The 15,796-nt window shown below is 36.3% G+C and overlaps 1 protein-coding gene across 1 annotated transcript in view; it reads left to right on the plus strand.

The window, feature by feature from the left end:
- LOC136676903 (leucine-rich repeat protein SHOC-2) overlaps nt 1-11,873 on the plus strand; it is a 50,083-nt gene extending 38,210 nt beyond the window's left edge. The window contains exons 3-9 of the mRNA XM_066654185.1: nt 135-272; nt 2,418-2,548; nt 5,018-5,206; nt 8,907-9,029; nt 9,965-10,102; nt 10,617-10,734; nt 11,197-11,873. Of these exons, the coding sequence (XP_066510282.1) occupies nt 135-272; nt 2,418-2,548; nt 5,018-5,206; nt 8,907-9,029; nt 9,965-10,102; nt 10,617-10,734; nt 11,197-11,405 (1,046 nt within the window). The 3' untranslated portion in view covers nt 11,406-11,873. The remainder of the gene's footprint in view (nt 1-134; nt 273-2,417; nt 2,549-5,017; nt 5,207-8,906; nt 9,030-9,964; nt 10,103-10,616; nt 10,735-11,196) is intronic.
- Nucleotides 11,874-15,796: the final 3,923 nt, after the last annotated feature.

A 15,796-nucleotide genomic window follows, 5' to 3' on the forward strand; every position in this document is an offset into this window, starting at 1 on the left:
ACTCACTCACTCACTTAAGATGTTTAACAGTCTGAATAATGTCCTCTACACTAGCATGCAAGTAGTTTTTGTGTATACTGTTTAAAAAGAAGAAACTAGTATCTGTGTGATATCTCTATATATTTACTATGCAGGGGAACTGTGTAACCTGATCACACTGGATGTGGCCCACAATCAGCTGGAACACCTCCCTAAAGAGATCGGCAACTGCACACAAATTACCAACTTGGACTTACAGCACAACGAGCTTCTAGACCTACCTGAGACTATAGGTATTTTATTATCTTAAATTGTTACTTTAATTGATACAAATTGTTGTTTTATGGAATGTATCTCATTCCCACATCACTCATGTTCTTACTGCAGTTAAGGTGTCAGGAATATAATTCACTAAGGACACAAAGGTCTTTTTTAAACCAAATGATGATTTATTGGACTAAAATGAATAACCTTGTCAAACTGAGCCAGTGAAATATTTTGAGAATTTAGTTGTGACCCCTAACTTGTTTAAGTGGGTATGTACAGTGTATCAGTGTGAACAGTCTATGCTTTGTCACCTGCCATATTTATTTTATCTCTCTATGCTGCATTAGGATGCCTTAAGTTTTGGATGTACTCTGACATTTGGCGTGACTTGAATTTCATCTGTAATTTGTTAAGTTTTTTAAAGCATACTAGCTAGTATTGCATATTTTTGAAAAGTAATAATATTTTTAAACATGTCTTTAAGGTGCACTCGCCATTTTATTTTGTCAGAATTATATTCAATACCAGGGCTCCAGAATAACTTTCTCACAACCATCCCATAACTGTCCTGAAATGTTTTGTGTGTCATCACAAAAAAAAAAACACCATCCCAATTTTGACTTTTTTTTTGTTACATGATTTCTCAGTTTAGTTTTTTTGTACTTTTTGTTCTTATGTGCCATCGGCAGCTTTTGTAGTTTTATTTAGTTGTATATAGTAGTGACTAATTAAGGACATGTATTGGTGGAAGCATCAAAGTTGCACACACAAACACAAGTATAGTGTAATGGCTGAACATTTATTTTTCTGACATTGCAGTTATACACAAAAGAAATAGTAGATAGAGAGACAAAGCAAAAACTGTACAGTGTTAAAGTCAGCCAAGTCATCTGGTATGATAAGATTTCGTTTTATTTATTATAAAAATTTCATTTTGTCTTTGCCACCATTAAGCAGTTGCCAGCTGCTGAAAATATATTTCATAAGTATCCAGTATAGTTATACTGAACTGAGGGAATCCCCTCAGTTTGTAAAGAGTGAAAGAGTGTGGTCAAAAATTGTGAACAGTGGAGAAATATACCAACGCATATGGTGTTGCGCCAAACACAGTCCCAGAAACGGAGCTTGTTCCTGTTTTAGTTCCTATAATTTATTTATATGAAACGTTTAAAATGACCCCGTGCAGCTAGGTAACTCTGATTTGAGGCATCAAGCTCTTTCTTGAGTTACTGAACCTCGACACGCCCACAGACGACGTCATGGTTCGCACTGAAAAAAACTACATCTGGTGCTTTGTGTTGCACTTGATGATGTAAGGCTTGGATGCACTGTTCCTGAGCTAATCTGAAGGTCACATGAAGTTTGGTGGTCTGTAGCGATTGACTGAAGAATGTGTACAGGTGGCATCCTATCATGGTACCATGATAATGCTGGAAATCACTAAGCTACTGAGAAGGACCTATTCTTTCACAAATAAAAAGTGCTAGGTGCTAGGTTTTATACACCTGTGGCCATGAAAGTGATTGGAACACCTGAATGCAATGATTTGTATGGGTAAGTGAATACTTTTGACAATATAGTGTACATTTTTATAGTGGACTGGGTGTAAGTGTTTGTTCATACATAGCATTAGGTGGTTTAGAATGTGACATTTGGCTCTTCAAAATTCATTAGCATGGTGATTCAACAACCACGACTTTGAAGTAACCACTTTTTTGGCAGCACACTTCACACTTTGACACTTTTTTTTGTGTCCCACCACCTTTACCTTAATCTAACATTTATTTAATTCTTACATAATGTATTTTGCAGACATTACATGTTATTGCACATAATAATTAACATCCCAAAGTGTCCCTAAACAGATTTGACATGATCCTAAAAACTAGTAAGTGGCTCACCCACATTTAGCCTCCAATTTCTCACAGTTGACACCAAACATTCTCATTACAAATACCAAAATGTCTTGAATGGTCTTCTGCAATATATACTTTTGCTGAAGCTCTCATTTCAACTGCAATAACACAATTCAACCAAATGTACATTTAGTCCTGAAATTATGAATATTATTAGCACCTGGTGGTCTAAGACAGTGCTTCAGCTCGAGTCTGCAAAGCCAGCTACACAAAGCCAGAGCTGTTTAACACTTTATTTTTTTATTGTTGTTGCAGGCAATCTTTCAAGTATAAACCGCCTGGGTCTGCGGTACAACAGGCTGTCAGCAATCCCCAGATCGTTAGCAAAGTGCCGGGAGCTAGAAGAGCTAAACCTAGAAAACAACAACATCTCTGTGCTACCTGAGGTAAGAACAAGGGTCCATGCCTTTCTTCTCACTGTAAAAAAGGAGTTTAAATAAACCTTGAAAATTTGGCAGGAGTAAACACTGTCCTTCTAGTTTTGCATATTTACTTATTAACTTTCCACTGCTATGTGTATAGACTTATTTTATGTACATTTTTTTAAATAAAATGATGCATCATGCAAACAGCATAGTTAAATCATCACACACTTCATCATCACACACACTTCCTAAGTATACTTGCTTATATGCTGATATTGATATATGGTTTTAAATTAAGTTAAACAGGTAAACAAGTCTAAAACTGTCTTTGGGGCCCAATCCTTTACAACACATCATGGAATTCCAACTTTCAAATACTCTTAATACCGTCACACAACATGGCTTTCAAAGTCATCAAATCAATAATGTATTTATATAGCGCTTTTTACAACTGACATCACAAAGCAGCTTTACATAATTGGTATCAGAACAGATCATCTGAAGAACAATGCTAGCAACCTGGTGACAGTGGCAAGGTATAACTTCCTTGAGGCTGGAGGAAGAAACCTTGGGAGGAACCAAGACTCACAAAGGGGATCCATTGTCCTCTGATCAAACTACTGATAGAAATTTAAAGTATCACCAGTTTAGTGTCATTATGCTACAGTGTAATATAATCACTAGTGTTTCACCGATACCAATACCATATCGGTATTGGCCCTGATACTGGCACTTAAAAACAGTATCAATATATGTTACAGAGAGCACCAATAGTATAGGTGTGTTGGAAATGGCCCACTACTCACTATTCCCCTACATGTGCACAGGGTACTTTTCAGGACACACCCACGGTGCTAGATGCAGCTCAAATGTAAAGTTTATAGATTATAAGCAGATTATAAGCAGAATGGATATTTCACACTACACGACTGGGGATAACACACTACACAACCCCACACTAATCAACTAAACATGCAACTGGCTTTTCTTTAGAAACAGATAAATACGGACGTACAACTTGCTGTGTTGTTTGTGCTGCTAGTTGTGTAGATCCACAAAGAAAAAAACATGTATAAATGTCTTTGGTTCGTGGATGGAAAAAAATAGTCAGCGTGGTCTCTACACACTGCAGCGGAAGCTGGAAATTAGCAGAATAGCACATAGTTCCACCTTAAATGGTTCAGAAGCAGCGTTAGCGCCACTGTTTTGTCATTTAAGGTGGAAAATAAATTTTGAATTCAGTTGGAATAAAGGCTGTAACGGAGTGTTGTTTGAGGCACTATGTTCTTCTACAGTTAATACTCATTATTTGGGGACATATGCATCCAGGGCTAAGTGTATAGTTTTAACGTTTAATCCGTCCCCCACTGTAGAGCTCCACTGCATGCCCGTGTTTACTTTCTGTTCTCTGTTCTCATTGGCTGTTGAAGGGACTTGTTCATCCTAGAGTTGGAGAGTTTACACTACTTGGCTACATCCAAATTCGGGTTGAAAAAAACATTTCATATGCTGCGAAAGAAAGTGCATTTCACGGTCATGACAAATATCAGTGTAAAAAGCTGTTCAATCAGTCTAGACCAGGGGTGGGCAATCTTATCCGCAAAGGGCCGGTGTGGCTGCTGGTTTTTGTTCCAACCAACCAGGAGGTCACATGATCATTTGTTTAACTCAAGCCAACTAATTAAAGGAGTGAAATCAGGTGTGCTTGAGCCTGAATGGACTTAAATCCAGCAGCCACACCGGCCCTTTGCGGATAAGATTGCCCACCCCTGGTCTAGACTATGTCTTCCTATTTGTACTCATTACTGCATTGTGGAAATATTGATTTATTTATTTATTTTTTTTTTTTTCCCTCCCCTCTCCTCACGGCTCTGAAACTTATGTTATTTAATGTGCAGTTAATAAAGAAGTAAAGGTTCTTCATTCCAGCTTATTATATCTTATTAGCGGTACAGAACACTGCTTTAACAAAATAAAATCTGTAAGTATAGCAATATAAATATCTAGATTTATAGGCATCTTTCTAGCAGTTAAAATGGATAGAGTTGGTGTCGATATCCATGCTCGGTATCGGCAGATACTTGAAATATCGCTATCGGAACAGGAAAATGTGGTATCGGTGCATCCCTACTAATCACAGTACACAACTTGTTTTTTCATCTTGTGAAAAAAGAAAATACTATTATATGGATGAGAAACTGGATAAGGACATGTGATCAGTAGGGATTATTTGTTCTTGAGAGAAAGATAATTTTATAATAAAATAATTTTTATAATTTTAAATAAAATACATGCTGTAAGAAATTAAATGTGTCACTCTGGATGAGCTGTGCATGAGCTTTTACTGCTGTAAGTCCTTAGTAATGCTGAAATTATTTCACAAGAAACTGTGAAAAAACTGATGTTTAGCCATATACTGTAAGTTAAGTTTGCTTAGCTGTTTTGATGTTTGGTTGTGATCATTGCTTGACATTTTGTTCCTGTGGTCAGGGTCTCCTGTCGAGCCTGGTGAATCTGACCAGTCTAACGTTGGCACGGAACTGTTTCCAGTCGTACCCAGTAGGCGGCCCTTCACAGTTCTCCACCATCTACTCACTAAACATGGAGCACAACCGGATTAACAAGATCCCCTTTGGCATCTTCTCCCGTGCAAAGGTCCTCAGCAAGCTCAACATGAAGGTGGGGAGAATGTGGGTGGGGGAGATTAGGTGTTTAAACCCAGATTTTCATGGCCTACAAATTCCGGCTCTGTCTTTCATAGTAAGTTGCTAGCTGTAAAAGTCTGCCTTCATGAGCCGGAATGTCCCTGCTTTTGTCTTCACTACCTCCTTAAAACATAAGGATTTCTGAGCAATACTAAAATCACGACAGGATGTGTGGTGTATAACGGGTTTTATTAACAAGCGTACAACACAGGAATGTCCCTCAGTGAGCTCAAAAAAAGGTGAGGAAGGTGGGTGGGGAAATTCACCTCCAGCCAGAGTTTGTGTGTTAGAATTTCAGTAAAGTTTTGATCACAGTGTGAATACAGCTATATATTTTATTCCAATCAGAGATGTTCACAAGGCAATTAATGCATATTCAAGATTTAGTTTAATCTAGCATTGCATTGTGCAAAATTCATGGTGGCGCAGCAGGTAGTGCAGCAGTCACACAGCTCCAGGGACCTGGAGGTTCTAGTCCCGCTCCGGGTGACTGTCTGTGAGGAATTTGGTGTGTTCTCCCCGTGTCTGTGTGGGTTTCCTCCCACAGTCAAAAAACACATTGGCAGATGGATTGGTGACACAAAAGTGCCCATAGGTGTGAGCGAATGTGTCACCCTGTAAAGGACTGGCAACACCTCCAGAGTGTGATTCCGCCTTGCGCCCAGATATTCCGGGTAGCCTCTGGACCCACCGCAACCCTGAACTGGATAAGTGGCTGCAGACAATGAATGAATGAATTTAGTCTTAAGTAAAAAATGCAACATGAAGCCATTTGTTGGGCTGTACTTTATAGTTAGAGCAAGTAGGCTGACATTTAATAAGTTTTAATTGAATGGTATCTGTAATTTACTAACTCATCACATGGGTTATCTGAAAACATGACTCCAGTCTGCCAGATTAATAAAATATTTAACATAAAGAAAAACTGAAATAGATATAAATACAAGTCAGAATAAAGTTTAGGAAAAAGATGGACTATATGGCACACAAATATGAGGTTGGGAGCTGACCAAGCCCAATAAACATGAACATTTAAAATGAAACCTGACCAAAACCAACAGCCAAATGTTTTGAAGATTTTAGAGGTTATTGCAGCAAGTCTGTCTCTTATCTTTTTCTCTATCTAACCTTGTAGACTGGACCTGTCTGGTAACCCACTGGACAACCTTGAATTTTCCTCTTGGATGACTTGACTGTATGCACATTTTAAATTTATGATATTACAGGAGCCAACAACCCCTCTTAATAGTCACTGAATGTTGAGCATCTTGTCCAATGACAAGGTACTCTTTTCAGTGTTGGTATGAATAAAAGCAAATATAAGTCATGCTTCAGTCAGTGTAATACAGGAAAAGTTTTAAATGTGTTGTATTATGAGTTTCTCAGTGTATTTTTAATACAGTATATTGACAGTAATTTATATTAGGACTGGACAATATTGCAGTATCAATATATATTGTAATATAAAAAGCTTCAATAACAATATGATTTTCAAACACATTTTCAGTATTTAAGTATACCTTATTCACAGCATCTGTCACTGACTGATGTATTTTACATGTCACTGCCGTCAGTTCATTGCACACAATTTTTAAGATAGTTTAAATGTATTAATATTTATTAATCTAAGAGGTTTATGTTTGATTGTGATGCCATGTGGGCAGCATGGTGGTGAAGCAGGTAGTGTCACAGTCACAGAGCTCCAGGGACCTGGGGGTTGTGGGTTCAAGTCCCACTCCAGGTGACTGTCTGAGAAGTTTGGTGTGTTCTCCATGTGTCGTTGTGGGTTTCCTCCCTGTGGTCCAGTTTCCTCCCACAGTCCAAAAGCACACGTTGGTAGGTGGATTGGTGACTCAAAAGTGGCTGTAGATGTGAGTGAATGTGTGTGTTGCCCTGTGAAGGACTGGTGCCTCCCCCCACCCCCCCAAGGTGTATCCCTGCCTTGCCCCCAATGATTCCAGGTAGGCTCTGGACACACCACGACCCTGCACCGGATAAGCGGTTACATATAATGAATGAATATGATGTCATTTAGTTCTTGGCAGTTTTTCTGTTGTGCCCCCCCCCAATATTGGTGATATTGATATTGGAATTATATCATATAGATTGAAATTAAGAACTATACTGTGATATACATGTTGCCAGCCCTTGTTTATATTGTTGCTGTCCAAAGAGAAATATGGACGGATAATAAGAAGGATAATAAACATTTTACCATTCAGTGAAAGTCAGATAATGATTGCTAGTAATTTTGGAGCAGCACAAAAGGCAGTGTCACTGTCACAGCTATAGAGTCCTGTTGTTGTGGGTTCAAGCCCCGGTCCGGGTGACTGACTGTGAGGAGTTTAGTGTGTTTTCCCCATGTCGGCATGTGTTCCCTCATTTAACCCCATCACCAGGACATGTTTGCAACTTAAATAATACTCGTGCTATTTACCAAGTTCTTGTTAGATATTGGTTACTGTAACTCTTATCACCCTCCAGCAGGCTAAGGGTAGGAGAATTGAGCCTGGCTCATGGTTGTACTGACAATAGCATGATGCTGTCAGTTCGTACTGAACCAACTTGGGTCAAAGCCAAGTTAGCCTTTATTTTTAGGCAGTGTTGACTGTGTTGCCTACACAAATGGTGATGCTGCAGCAGAATGTATAATGTGTGATTCAAAGTAGAATTTGTTTATTGTACTGAAAAAAATAATCTTGGATGTATGATAAATCACACCTTGGGGATAAAGATTTTGACATATTCTCCATTTTTCTTGGCTTTCTTAGTTTTAAGAAGACTCATCGAATGCGAGACTGTTAGTGGTTCTAGGTAAAATGCTTTGTATCGGAGGAAACTCTTACACGCAGTGCCACCTAATGGCCATGTTAATTAGTCCCTTAATGTGAGAAGAGTCTGTGGCCAAAAATAACATGACTATTGTGTATGTACGTAATATGCATTACATGTTATAGTGAAGTTTTTTAGCAGTCAGGAAAGGACAAAACACACCAGGAAAATGTTAGTGCCTCATATTAAAATGTATATTTTTAATGTATGCAAAAATAATCTGTATTATCTAGTTAAGTATTTAGAAAAAAATCAAGAAAACTAATTAACATTATGTCCTAGTGGGCTGGTGTGCAATTAGCTCCTATTTACAGTACAGTTTATGCAGTCATTCTATGATAGGTCCACATGTGTATTTTTTAGTTCTAGAAATGCGGACACCCATGAAATTACACAATACCAATGTGGCATATTTTAGCACTGTAGCGATAACATGTGAGATGGGATTTTCATTATTCTTTATACTACAAGTCTAACTTAAATTTCCACAAAGTCTTACTGCACAGCACACTTAAAGGGGACATCTAGAATTGGGAAACCCTGTTCTCTCCTGTTTTGTTTATGTTCTCTTGAGTTTGGAGACATTTCCCCCTTAAGTAATCTGAAACAGCTAAAATAAAAAAGTCAATATTACACATCCATGGAGCAATATCCTTCTCTCATTTGTCTAAAAAATTCCAGATGCCTTTTCTCTTCTGTGAGCAGAGAGAGAGAAAGCCTAGCATACTGGAGTGTTTTCTTTTTTCTTTTTACCCAATGTAACATTATATTACATTTTATTTTTATCATTATTGTGAACTTTGCCTTTAAATTAACATTTTTATGTTCTCTGTCACTTTAAGGATAACCAGCTGACGTCACTGCCACTGGACTTCGGCACGTGGACCAGCATGGTGGAGCTGAATCTGGCTACCAACCAGCTGACCAAGATCCCAGAGGATATCTGCGGCCTTGCCTCCCTTGAGGTATGGTGCACTTCTGGTTTTCTGACACTGCTAAATTCATGGTGATAGACCTGCTTTTTGGTTTGGGAATGAATGATGTTGTCTTGATGTATTATGCTGGCATTGAATCTTCTTCTTAAAGAGAAGACTCACTTTTGCCACCAAGAAATATTAAATAATATTCATGAAATTGATTAATATTTGTAAGGGTTGTCACAATTAACACATCAATGCGTTAAAGTTTTAAATGCCACCATTTTTTATTTTTATTTTTATTTTAAATCTTTTCAAGCTTTTTTTTTTTTAACTTAAGCTACCAGAGACCTCCCCCAAAGGGAGATGGCAGTCCTGTGTATAAAAGGCATAATGGTGTAAGCAAGAGGGACTCTACTGAGTGAATTTTGAAAAATAGGCTGAACCAACTGTTTTATGGACATCGTGAATTTCTTTCATCTGTCTATAAATCAGGGAAAGAAGTATTTTTAAGTGATAGTAATGGGTCCCTAGCAACAGTGTATAGCTAAGAAAAATCAAATTACATTAAAAATGTTAAAAATAATTGTCAATTAACAATTGTAACAAATAATTAAGTAACAAATCAAGTAACAAATAATTGTTCCAAAAGTCAATTGGAAAATAACCTTTTTTATTTTTTTTTATATTAAAGTTAAAAAAAACAATGTGAATAAAGTGAAAATAATGTGGTGTACATATATTTCTCAGACATTATGGTGTTTAGTTACACTAACTGGTATAGAACAGCTTTCAAAAAGTATTTCAAAAATTCAATTATTGTGATTCAAAATTCAAACGTTTAATAACCTGCCATAGAATGTGAAAGAAAATGACGGATCACTTATTTAATATTTGTATACATGACCTGTCGTTAATGAGATATTAGCTTGGCTCCTTCTCCATGCTCTATTAACTTCTGTGTTTGGTTTACACCTAAACAGGTTCTCATATTGTCTAATAACCTTCTAAAGAAGTTACCTCATGGAATTGGTAACTTGCGTAAACTACGTGAGCTTGACTTGGAGGAGAACAAGTTGGAGTCCCTTCCGAATGAGATTGCATACCTTAAAGACCTACAAGTAACAACCATTTATTCATAACTTATTCATTAATAATATTTAGTCTATATGGTGGGGATATTCAAAGTGCATTGACTAATGAAGTGGCAGTTGAACCTGAGTGTGCAGGGCAAAAAAATTGGGAAAAATACATTAATAGTATAGAAAGAACCTTTTATTCTTTTTTCACAGTGGTAGGTAAATACTATGTTAGGACTCTTAAGCGTATAGTGTGGTGTTGTGTTGGTACATGAGCAGGAAACCTAACACCTGTTTAGAGTAGTGGTGTGATCATCCAAGTTATACTATTCAATGCAGTAATACTCCTAATACTCACACACCAAACAAAAACAAAATGCCCACACAGTGCATAAGAAGTCAAAACAAAGGGGTTGTTGAGGCTAATTTTTGGGCTCAGACTTAAAGCTAGCCCACAGATAACACTCCCATTAAACCCACTGACCTGTGTATTGTCTCCAAGGCTATTCATATATTCTGTGCTTCTGAATGAATGTTGATTTTTTTTCCTTTTCAGAAACTTGTGTTGACCAATAACCAGTTGACCACATTACCAAGGGGGATTGGTCACTTGACCAATCTGACTCACTTGGGGCTGGGAGAGAACCTCCTGCAGCACCTACCTGAGGAGATTGGTGAGTACACACAAATGCAAAGTTCCCCAGCAATCAAGGGGTTTTGTTAGGTCTGAGTGACAAAACAAGTATAATTTCACTCTTAGTAGCATAAACCCGGGGGCAGTTAATAAGGTAAGCATGTGTCTTGGTGAAGTGGAAGGTTTTAAAAAGTTTGGATAACGAACCCAGTGTTTTTAAAGGATAGGTTTTAATTTATATTGTTGTGCATTTTTCTATATATTTTTATAGGTTTATACTAATGTTATTTTTGTTCATTACAAAGTTTATACACTTTTTAAATGTACTTTTAATGCTAAAGTTTGGACATAATAATTACACACCACCCTACCTACTTTGGCAGCCCAATTATTTTTAAGTTCCTTGTAAACTTACATTTACTTAAGAAAAGGCTAAAATTCACATTAAATTTGGATCCATTTGCAGTTACTTATTTTTGAAATTAAATATTTTTCTATGCAGGCACACTGGAGAACCTAGAGGAGCTTTACCTGAATGACAACCCCAACCTCCATAGCCTGCCGTTTGAGCTGGCGCTGTGCAGCAAGCTATCAATTATGAGCATTGAGAACTGCCCCCTCAGCCACCTGCCGCCTCAGATCGTTGCTGGGGGTCCTTCCTTCATCATCCAGTTCCTCAAGATGCAGGGACCATACCGTGCCATGGTCTAGTGCTGCAGGGAGAAGCACTTTAAAAACACACACACGCATTTAAAACGCGAGAACAACAACAAAGAAAACATGAAAATATTACACCTTCAGATTATAAGTACATGTCGAAGAGAGACAAGAAGGCAGATTAATTCGAAGCCGGATACTGATCATTGCCAATAGATAAAATCATAACCAGTTAGGAACCTCTACGCCCAATCATGATTTAAGAAAACCAAGAAGAGGAATGATTACCTAGACTTCTGTTGCCAAACTCGGATGTTGAAGCAGTCTCTCTATTTGAGCGTTTAATACCACATTGCCAACGTAAAACAGAGTTTTGTGCGATAAACATTTTGGTTGTATGCAAAAACATAAAAAAATCAGTTCATTTCATTTTTTTGCTGCTGCTGCCATAATCTACTTTTTTATAATGAAATTGTGTTCTCTTGATATTCCCTATTTGTAGTTTTTGTTTTTCCTTTTTTTTTTGTTCTCTCCTTTTTAAAGACCATTCCATTCTGAATGGTTTTTTTTCTTTGTACAGAGGATGTATCTGTTGGCTACCTGAGAACAAGTTTTCAAGAAAACCATTTATTATATATATATATATATATATATATATATATATATATATTTTTTTTTTTTTTTTTTTTTTTCTCACACACACACACACATTGAAATTGTGCCTATCCAGCATGATTTGCTGGTGATAGTAATTGTTCTTTAAGTGTTTCATACAAAAACAATGATTTTACAGAAAAGTATAATTTAGAATTTCTTTATATAAATTTTTTTTTGTAATTATTCTTTTAGTTACTTTTTTTATATTAAATCCCATCCACTATTTGATTGAACAAACTTGGTGACTGCTATACCTGCATAGTAGTATCATGGCTTTTAAGTCTAGAAATGTACAAAAATGAAGACAATAAATCAGTACTGAATTTGACACCATAGCATCAGTTTTTACAAGGCATGAAGCTTTGGATTGAAACTATTTAAAAATTTCTATTACATATTTGAAATCACAGGCTTGAATTTAATTTCACTGTTTGTTTATTTTCGCCATATCGCCAGTGTTGTAGGCTGTGTTTCTAACATATAGTACATATAGAGTGCATAGTACTGTATACATTATATTTCCCAAACTTTGTTTGAATCTGCTAATCCATCATTTCTACTAAAATGAAAGGTATTAATTGGTAGTTTGTCCTCCTTAGCTGCAGCAAAATTTTCTACTATTTTGAGAATTATTAGGCCAGAGGTATTCAATTATATTTCCCTTGTCAGTTTTTTTTTAACCATTTGAGCCACATTTGGATATATAGTGTACTATAAATTCTATGCATACTATGTTAATGGGGTGGTGTTCTATTTTAACACCTGTTTTATATGCTAGTATGCTAATGTGTTTTATCATCAGAGTCAAAATTTCTAGGGCCTCTCAGAAGTGCACTAGATAGAACTCAAGTGCACCTATGGGAACATAGACCATATTTGCAGTGAGAGATGTCAAAGAGCACCACTCACATTCTATCATTACTAAGTTTTTTATTTATTTTTTTTTTACCTTGCGTTTTTGGATATTTCTGGTTCTCACACTGGTGTTCAAAAGATCTTTTTTTTTCTTTTCTTTTTTTTTTTTTTTTTATTAAAGGTTTTTTATGCACTTTGTTAACTATATTTGGCATCCTCCTAAACATCTTTTGAAAAAGGGTTGCGTTCCGATTTAAGTGTTTGGATGGGGGCATTTTTAATCCTATAGTGAAGTATTTTATGCTTTATTTGATCAGTCATGTATGGTTTCTATGTTGAATGAATACAATTTGCCTCAGCAGATTTGGGGGAAAAAAAGTTAAGAGCTGAATCTATTTTTTTTCGGAGGCTTTTATGCTATCAATTCTTTATTAAATAATTTGATTTTAAGCTGTATGTCCGATTAGTCTGTTGGTGTGTTTGTGTACATCTTTTGAAAAACGAAAGAAAGAAAACACCCATATTTCTAATATTACTATTACTTTGTTTCTGCAAAGTGTTGAAATTAAAGGGGAATTTCACCCATTTCTCAGACTTTCTGCACTGGCTGAGATCAGAGTGTTTTTGGTGTGAAACAATTGTAGAGAAACTTTAAATAAGATTTCTTTATGAAGTTGGTAAGTGGAACCAGGCATTTCTGTGTGTACAACAATAACATTGTGACCTGCTACAGTTACGAAGCGCTAAACCTACTTGTGTGTGCCTCCTTGTGGAGAATCTACCCCCTGCTAAACATGAATGAGTGAGTTGGAACATGAAAGTAGTATGAAATGTTCTCTTTGGAGGCTATTGTGCTATGTAACATTCTGCATACCACTCCACTTTTTTGTAATAACTTCTAGAAGCATTAAACTTTTTGGATGTCTGGTTCCAGTCACCAACTCACAACTGGGACTGATATTTCACATCAAAACCAAGCTGAATGAATTGGTTTCCATTTGAGCAGAGATGTTGGAAAATTGTGCTTTTTATGAATGTTAAGTTTTTTGTTTTCTTTTTAAACAATGGAATTGTCATTTACTAATATATCAAGAAGTGACTGTACATGAAAAAGTCCCGATTATCAACCCATATATATATATATATATATATATATATATATATATATATATATATATATATATATAACCCTTCTTTTCTGTTTATTTCCTTTCTCCCTTTTTCTTTGCTGTTTTTCAAAGAGGTCTCCTTCAGCAGCGTTTTTTTCTCGGTGGGAAACAAGCACGACCTTTTGCAGGGTTGTTGGACATATTTGAAAGAGAATGCATTAAAAAATATAAACATACGACGCAGCTGTAATATGATGTATTTGGGACGGAGAGCTACTTAAAAAAAACTGCGCAAAAAGTAACCTGGTGTGAAAAACAAAATTCAGATAAAAAAAAGAAAACAAAAAAAAAAACTCAGCACAAACTGAAGAGAAACAAAGACAACAGCACCAACAAGACAACACAAAGAAAACCATTGTAAAAAGGGCTTTTTTCTGTTCTCGCTCACCGAATCGCCACAGGCATCGCATTCCTGGTTTTGTATAAAAGCTTAGAAGAAAAAAACACCTGAAAAAATGTACATTTGACTTTTTTCCTTTCCCTTTTGTGTAATTACGAGTTAGCTGTTAACAAAATGGAATTATTATTATTATGATGATGATGATTATTATTGTTATGTGAAAATAAATGCCTTTGACGAGTTCTCCAGGTGAAACGTGCATTAGGAGCACAGCAGCACCACCGTGTCCTGCTCCACTCATCCTTTCTTTCTCTCTTCTCACTTTCCTCTCTTTATTTTTTTTCTCCATTTAATGTGCCATTTCTGGTGGGACTAGTTAATCAGTGATCAATACAGCGCGTTTATCAGAAAAATAAAGCAGTAAACACATGGCTCGTCAGCTCATTTTCACTCTTATTTGAGACCTTTTTATTTTATTTAAAAGTATCCTAAACATGTTAAAATTGTATTTTATGTTTGGCTTCTATCTCTCTCTCGCATCCTGATTCTTTATTTCTGAACTTATTTGAATCTTTGTACTCCCTGCACATTTCATCAATGTTATAAATGGGCACTTTATATTGGACCTTAAGCTGAGAAGGGACAAGGCCCATAAAATTTACTTTAGCTTGCTGTCACCTGTTTTTCATGAATAATATTTTACATGGGAAGCATGTCATGGAACTGGTTTTCAATTCACACACATACATAAATATATTTACACTAAGCTTTAAAAGGTCTACAAGGTGAAACCAGGCATTATCATATATCCGAGACACCTGGGCCTCTTTTTTCAATCAGAATGTGTGTGTATCAATATATAAGTTGAAATAAACATAATAGTAGTGTGTGTGTGGGTGACTATATTTCACTTAGTTCTACAGTGGAACACCACAAGCTGGAATTATTATTAGAGTGGTGGATTATCCCCAGCTCTGCAGTGACACTGACTCTAGTGGCATATTATTGTGTTGTGCTGGTACTAGAGGATCAGACAGCAGTGCTACTGGATTTGGTTTTGAATAGCCTCTTCTTCCTACACTCAGAAAAAACTGTACAGATATGTTATTTTTCATTGAAGGTACAAACGGTGTAAATATACCTTTACAGGAATAACAGTGGGTTTAAAGTCCAGTTGTATTACATTCTCTTCTCCAGAAGAAGCATGTTTGTAATCATTCATTATAGGACAGTGTAAAACAAAACAAAATACAAGTCCTTGAGATGAAATCTAAATTTATATAATATGTAACATCTATACTAAAGGTACCATCACAGTGACAGTATTCCTGAGAGTGTACCCTGAAATTAAAGGTGAATTCCATTAATGTTTCTGCATAACCCAGTGCGTAGAATGTAAACAGAGTTTGAGAAGGTTTGGGTGT

This window comes from Hoplias malabaricus, chromosome X2 (assembly GCF_029633855.1).
Source record: "Hoplias malabaricus isolate fHopMal1 chromosome X2, fHopMal1.hap1, whole genome shotgun sequence".
Lineage (NCBI taxonomy): Eukaryota > Metazoa > Chordata > Actinopteri > Characiformes > Erythrinidae > Hoplias > Hoplias malabaricus.